The 7,343-nt window shown below is 43.8% G+C and overlaps 1 protein-coding gene across 4 annotated transcripts; it reads right to left on the reverse strand.

The window, feature by feature from the left end:
• Positions 1-1,456: 1,456 nt before the first annotated feature.
• Positions 1,457-7,236, reverse strand: HNRNPDL (heterogeneous nuclear ribonucleoprotein D like). 4 transcript variants are annotated; one of them, XR_012061072.1, is made up of 10 exons: positions 7,117-7,236; positions 5,992-6,719; positions 5,028-5,196; positions 4,777-4,938; positions 4,183-4,314; positions 3,921-4,035; positions 3,282-3,452; positions 2,870-2,962; positions 2,389-2,493; positions 1,457-1,715 (listed from the first exon to the last, which is right to left on the reverse strand). XR_012061072.1 is itself a non-coding variant. In XM_006198212.4 (8 exons), the coding sequence occupies exons 1-7, from the start codon at positions 6,432-6,434 to the stop codon at positions 2,892-2,894; spliced, it is 1,263 nt and encodes a 420-aa protein (XP_006198274.2). In that variant the 5' UTR covers positions 6,435-7,037; the 3' UTR covers positions 1,457-1,715; positions 2,870-2,891. The 4 variants fall into 4 exon arrangements, 1 of the variants encoding a protein (XP_006198274.2); XR_012061073.1 differs by having other exon boundaries at positions 5,992-6,156; positions 7,117-7,135; XR_001460441.3 differs by lacking the exon at positions 7,117-7,236 and having other exon boundaries at positions 5,992-7,038.
• Between the last annotated feature and the right edge of the window lie 107 nt (positions 7,237-7,343).

Raw genomic sequence — 7,343 nt, forward strand, 5'->3', positions numbered from 1 at the left:
TAATCATAAATTTGAACTTACAGGATTCACTGCCCTAAGACACTGCACCTACTGACTTTGACAACACAACTTGAAATCTCCTTTCTGTTCCCTAAGGTTGGCATGTTGAAAGAATGAACAATCGCTTGTAATAGCCAACATTGGTACTTGGCCTAGGTGTAGGGTCAAAGAGCAAAACAGGAGCAAAACAAGGCCAAAAGCACTGTAACTTGATAGCCCAGCAAGTACAAACATTGGAACAAAGGAAGTTGCAGGCACCAAATAAAACAACAAAAAAAAGGCAGGTTCATTAACATAAAAAATTTACACTTGGTTGAAGGTGAGGTCAACTATTCCACATGTGAACATGTATGCCAGTCTAGTGGCTAACACAGAACCACAGAAATAAAACGAAAACCTTAAATTCATTAACTACACTGAATGTAAAATCCAAAGCTTGAATTTACCAAGGATTTCCTCCAAAATCTAGAGCTAACACCACTCTTTCTAATGCACTAGAAGATGTGCTGTAATGACTTGGTCACACCTAGGTTTTCACTTACATAAGGTTTAAAGTATACCTTTCCCCACTATTCCTTCCTATGTCTGAATATGGGTAACTACTCAGCTCATGCACTAACTGCACTAAAAATGATGAAACCTACTATCGTGACGTCTATAAACTTACACCACGTAACAGTTAACATCCAATATAGCTTCCTAACAATGCCCCAAGAGAAAACATTTTGTTCAGTTTGGTGCTTGCTGTGACATAATACCAACAGAATAGTATACAATTTAATTTACTCAGCCACTACTTCAAATATTTTAACCTAATCTTTGCTCAAACTTTAATAATCGTATACCTATTTGCCAAACCCTTTGTTAAATGTAACTACATCTGATGTTCTTAAACTGTAGCTCCTATCACAGTTTAAGTGCTTTTCCCTGTGTATATCTGGACATTTTAATCAAGAAAACAAAAGTTAAGTATTATGATTAGTCAAAGCACTTTCTAGCAGACCACTGATTAGAATATAGCAAACCCTAACAAATGACCTTCCAGAGACAAGAACAAATCAAAATCTTTCTATTCATAAAAAGGAGTTACCAGCATGCTCTGTGCCATCAGAAAATTACTTTTCAAAATACAACCAAGATTCATGGTCTACTAGAAAGTTTCCACTAATCACAACACTATGTCATGAAGATTTTCATGACAAAGTCTCCAGATATACAGAGGAAACATTACTTAAAGGTATGGTGGAAGCCTCAGGTAACAGAAAAATGAAGCCTTAGAGCTTAGAATACATCTAACAAAAAAGGGGAACAGAGTAAACACCGTAGCTGGCTATTTATAAAAGACCAGTTTCTCCCTATGGATCAATACTCTCTACAAAATAAACTGTGCCTTAATTATTGCTTATTTAAAATTACACTTTTACAGAGCTATTTAGTACCTGACGCAGAAAAACAATCACATAAGGAAGCATTTATTTGAGGTTTAACACGAAACCATACAAATAAAATTTGTATAAACACAAATCCACATCGAGTCATAACACAGATAGCAAAAGACAAAGTAAAAACAAAGAAAACTAATTGGCGGCTATATACAGTTGGACACAGTTGTGTCTTGTACACTAGAAAGTCTTTTACAAAATTATCATCTTAGATCAACAGGAGACCAATCTTCAGTGTCGTCCTGCAAGACGGGTTACTTTAGCAATCTCCTCCTAAAAACAAAAACAAAACGGCAATTAGATTTGTGCAACTCTGACAAGCTTTCAAAGGTCCACTTTCATGAATTGTTTTAAGTTCTCACTTTATTCTTTTCTTCAATAATTAAAGATCACATGCAAATTCATTGGCAAAGTGCAGTTTCAGTAATTAATAAATTCACCCTCAAGTTCCCAAATGATTTTAAATTTACTTAGAAAATCTGGGAACATAACCTTCCCATATTCACAGGTTGAACTGTGCTAGAGCAAGGTCTACTAGAAACATCTCTAGTAAGCCATGAAGAATGCTATTTATCACAAACATGAATTTCTAATGGGTTTGTATTGCAAGAAAACAAATTGCTATGTGCATATGATCTTTAATTTATATCCCAGATTTTAAAGTTCTTGTTTTGGTTTGTAGATTTCACTATTAGCTATAAAAAGAAAAAGCAAGCATTAAATCTTAAAGAATGAACACTTAAAATGAGGCTCCACAATTGAAATACAACACTAAACAGAAGACCAAAATGATTAAGCTGTAAAAAGGCATTTATGTACTTTAACTCCTGTAAAAAACCATTTAAGTTAAGACACTTAATCTTCAAAAAGATTAAAAAAGAAGCCAAAGTCTGAAGTTTTCCACTTTAATCTTTACGCTGGTACATGAAGTTGGAAGAGACCATACCACAGGACAGCGTTTTCTGGTGTATGCCTTGCGCTCTGCCCGCAACGTGCGACCCCCAGAGATAGACGTGGTCAGGGTGACACACGGCCTGCAATGAAGTTCCCGCTGGCGGGTACAAACAAGGTATAATGTCAGAGTTAGAAGACAACATTCTTGTTTTCCTTAAGTTGTACCCATTTCAGTACTTTACCTGTTAATAGTTCTAAAAAAGTTTAATTATTCCTCTAGACCACCTGGTACACAAAGCAAACAGAAAAACTCTTAAGTTTTTCTGTAATACTAAAGAAAGTGAGATAAGACTTTAAAGTTAAAGATCTATAGACACTTTAGGCAAAACAGGCTCATTTTAAAGCAAGTAAAAAATTAACAATTTAGTAAAAACAGGCTACATGATATTTTGTTTTTACATATTTTTCATTTGTCTATTGATCTTTAAATTAAATTAGACATGTCCACTGGTTTCTTGTACTCTTATACACACCTGTTTTCTCCAATGTTCTCCTTTAGTATGGCTGGTAGTTGTTTTGGTGATTGCCACCCCCTCGAGATGCCTTGCCATAAGTGCTCTGTTGGCCTATTTTGAACAGACAAAAACAATTTTTTTTTTAGTTTTCTATGAAATGGTTTCATTATATATTCAAAAACTACTTGAAATACACCAAGTTCTGCATGCCAAATATTAAAATCAGGTATTTTAAGTGATCATAAACTAATCACGCCATACACTTCTAAAACACTTCTAATGACCAATACCTCTATATTAGCATAATCCCAACTGTTAAATGCCTCCAAAAATAAATTAGCTCCAAACGCTTCAATAGAAAACCCATATACACAATTTAACACTGAATTTTAATACCATTGGTTTATGAAGTTAAGTTAAATATTCTTACCACTGTAGTCTGCATATCCCTGTCCATATCCATAGTTCCCATAGTTATACCCAGTATAATCATAGCCGCCATAGCCACTATAGTTTTGATCACCACCATAGGCACTATTGTAATTTCCATATCCTTGATCATAATAGTTATTAAATCCTTGGTTCCAGTTTTGGCCCTGACCTGAAACAATGCACAGTGATTGTTAGGAAACAACTTCTGACCCCTGATCCTAACATAAAATGTGTTCCTGTCCCTCACTCTGCAAATCTTAAAAAAAAAGTAGAATGGACATCTATACTGCTATCTGACAAAGAAAACATTATTCCAGTTGTCATAAGGGGGCAGAAAATCCAATTGTGCTAGTATCAGGCTTCCTAAATTTAATAATCAGGATGAATGTGAAGACAGGTAGACTGTTTACAATTACATTTAATGGTACTATTTTCCCACCAGCAATGACAGTCAGAATGACCATTCTCTGAAGAGGTGAAACCAATAAACTCAGTAAAAACAAAAACCCACCCACCAAGCTGGGCATTTTCCATGTTGGGACAGTTAAAATTTGGCTTTTCTTCCTGATGGGCTTATTCACATTTAGCAGTGTATAGCTTTAATCACTGAGTCAAATTCCTAGGAATGAAGTCTCACCTCGTCCACGACCCCTAGTACCACCTCGTCCACCAGCTGCAGCACCTCTACCTCCTTTTTGTTGTTGCTGTTGCTGCCTATATACCTCTTTGGGCTGAGCAACTTTAATTTCACACTATAAACAAAATTTAAAAACAAATAGAACTGTTACTGAAGGTCTAATGTCAAGCCATTTGTTTTTCTTCTCAAAAACATTTGGAGAAATTTCACTTAAATTTAAAAAAAAAACCCTCCCATTTTCCACTTAATTAAAAGGCTTTACCTTCCCAGAACCAATCTGATGGTATCTGCTTTCTAACAATTTCTTTACTGGCTCTTCATCTGTGTACGTAATAAAACAAAATCCTCTTCTTTCATTTGTTTTTGTATCCATGGGAAGTTCAATATTTTCAATCTGAAATCAAGACGCATACTCAAGATCATCCAGTAATGGTAAAAACCCAACAGATTTTACAATGCCACAAGTCCTTTTCAACCTTCAACATGACACGTTATTTTAATGAGATAACTTCCATACAAACTACCGCTTTACTAGAAATGATTTGTTTATAGAGCATTTAGAGAGACGGGAGAGCAAAACCTCCCTTATTTAATACCGTTTCTTGACTCAACAGATGCCACTGGTTAATAAATCCAAACCCTGACCACACCAAAGCATCCACCTTTTTGCCAAAATAAACTACATATTACTTTCCAGAGAAAGCAGTGATTAAGGCACAGTGACTAGAAGGGACTTAAGCAATAATTTATTCCCATTCTCACCCAACACGAGTTTGTTCTGTAAGAACTGGACCAGGGATTAACATTACATAAACATACCCAATGAAAATACACGTGAACATAAAACATAGCGCACCTCTCCAAAGGCTCCAAAATATTCTTTAATTTGTTCTTCAGAAGTATCTGGGCTCAGTCCACCCACAAAAACCTTTTTTGGGGGTTCCTTCCCTTTTAAAGCTTTGGCTCTTTTAGGGTCTATCAATTTGCCATCCAGTTTGTGTTCTTTCAGTTCCAAAACCTATAAAACAGATTTATTTAATCTGACAACATACGACCAACGCTCTCAACAATTTGCAAAAAGCAGCACAATGCAAAACATGTTCGTACCTTATCAACACTAGCAGCATCTTTGAAAAGCACAAATCCAAATCCTCTTGATCTTCCAGTGACAGGATCTGTTTTAATTGTGCAGTCTACAACTTCCCCAAATCGAGACAAATACTCAGTCAGATCTTTCTTGCTTGTATCCCAGCTCAAGCCTCCAATAAACATTTTACTAAAAATAATTTTTTAAAAGAAGGTTAGAAATAGCTTAAACGGGTTACTTAAGTTCTGAAATTAACAATGTTTACAAAATAAACTATCAGTACGGGGAAATTTATCCCCACGTACAAGTAATTTAACCCACTTACAGATACGCACTAATAAACCACAAAAATACCCAAATTTCACCAAGGTCACTTATTCAAAACGGTGGACAGCTTGCTCTCCACACTGCATAGTGCAAAGTTTAAAAGAGGCCAACAAAACGTTAATTGTTCTGGACTACAAAATCCAACTTTCTGAACCGATGCCACACAACTCAGGTTCACGTCTTCCTCAGCTGTCAAGCCAACGTTCCATCTAAAGAACTCATCACATCACCTATTAGAAACCTGGGTACCAGTAGCCTACTGTGTCGCAAACCAAGAGTTCCCTAAACTCTCCCCAAGAAAACCGCGCAGAGTCCCAACAGATACAATGAAGAGGCGGCGGCAGCTGCAGCATGTGGCGCAGCGAAGCCGGCCCCTCCCCCTCAGGCCCCACGCGGCGCCTGCGCACTCGGGACCCGGACGCCGCCGCCCTCCTCCTCCTCCAACCCCCTACCCTTCCCCCACCTTCCGCGGGCCTCCCGAGTCACCTCCTCCATCTCCTACTTCCCTCTTCTCTCCAACCTAGTAGGGCCCAGCGGGCACGCGGGGAATCCTCTCGGGGCAAGAATGGGGGCAGCGCGCGGCTCCCGAGGGACGCAGGGCGCGTGCGGCGCGCTGGAGGAGAGAGGAAAAGGGGAGAGAAGAGAAGCGTGCGGTACCCGTCATCCTGCTGATTCTTGCTCGCGTTGATCTTGGACCCCTCTGCGAATTCCTCTATGTTGCTGTATTCGTTCATGTCCTCCATGGCGGCGGCGTTGTCGGCCGGGGGATGCTGGCGCGCAGTTCGAGTCGCGGCAGCAGCGGCGGCGGAGCGTTGTATGGAGCTGGATTTAAAATGGCGGCGGAAGAGATCCGGGCGCCGCCTGCGCCCTCCCTTTATAGCCGCCCCGCCCGCCAATCGGGAGGGCTGCTGGGCGGTGACGTGGCGCTGGGCGCGCCGCGCCCCCTGCCGGGCGGCGCTGGGAGCGAGCGAAGGGAGGAGCGGGGCGAGCTGCCGCGGCGCCCGCGGCCGCCAATGGGAGAGGCTGCGGGAGGCTAAAGTAGCGGGAGCGGAGGGGAACAATGGCGGCGGCACATGGGAAAGCCGGGGCGGGACCTCCATCGCGGCCCTCCGGGTGAGGAGCGAGGTCGCGGGTGAGGGGACGCGGGCTTGGGAAGAGAGAGGCGTCGGAAGAGAAAGACGAAGGGGCGAAAAGTCCTGGGGTCAAAAATCCCGAGCAGCGCCGTCGCAGGGCAACAGCCCCTCTTGCCTTGAGAGCCTTTGTCTCTAGCGTCCGGTCCAGCCCACTCCCAGCAAAGAGCCGTCAACCCCGCCTTTTTCCGCCCTCGGTCCCCCAGTGCGGAGCTGCTGTGGCGGCTGCTGCTATCGATTAGCACCGTGGCCGAGCTGTTCCGGAAAAAGGCGGACTGCGCCCGGCGCCGGCGGCTGAGGCGGCGAACGCGCCCGCCCGTCCGCCGCGCGCACGCGTATTTTGTCCTCGAGCTGGCTGGAACCAGCCGAACAGGAAGCGGGCGCGCGGCGGCCCCTCCGGGCAGCGGCGCGGCGCGGGCGCCTCTTCCCCTGCCGCCACAGGCGTGCGGGCCGAGGGGGCGCGACGGGCCTCCCAAGCCGATCGGCCGGAACCGAGGCCAACACAGTCAGCCAGCCCGAGACCCAAGGGGCCTCTTTGCTGACAGAGGACGGGAGGAGGGGCGCGGGCCGGGTCGGATTACTGTAAATATGCAAAAGCGGAGGCAGTGGGCGGGGAGGGGGCTAGGTGCCGTAGAGGGCAAGGGGCACTCACATCCCCGGCGCGCCACTCGCGGGGCTCCCGTCTGCACGTGCCCGGGCCTCTCCCGCTCGCTCAGTCTGCGGAGGGCGCGCGCCCGCGCACCGGGCTCCCGCGTTCGCGCCTTTGTTCCCGCCCACGCGAGGCCCATTTTGACGGATCGAGTTTGAGGCCCTCTAGCGGCCAATCGGCGTCGTCGCCATTACCTCTCCCCGCCCCCTCGGAACCCCGCGAGGGCCGCC

Source organism: Vicugna pacos, chromosome 2 (assembly GCF_048564905.1).
Source record: "Vicugna pacos chromosome 2, VicPac4, whole genome shotgun sequence".
In the NCBI taxonomy this organism is placed as follows: domain Eukaryota; kingdom Metazoa; phylum Chordata; class Mammalia; order Artiodactyla; family Camelidae; genus Vicugna; species Vicugna pacos.

What these genes read in the sequence shown, in the direction of transcription:
- HNRNPDL (XM_006198212.4), bottom strand. Translation starts at nt 6,434, where the DNA reads ATGGAGGTCCCGCCCCGGCTTTCCCATGTGCCGCCGCCATTGTTCCCC. An exon ending in ATGCTGCTAGTGTTGATAAG is followed by an intron (nt 4,939 to 5,027) that starts GTACGAACATGT and finishes TCTGTTTTATAG; the next exon opens with GTTTTGGAACTGAAAGAACA. An exon ending in TACTAGGGGTCGTGGACGAG is followed by an intron (nt 3,453 to 3,920) that starts GTGAGACTTCAT and finishes GCATTGTTTCAG; the next exon opens with GTCAGGGCCAAAACTGGAAC.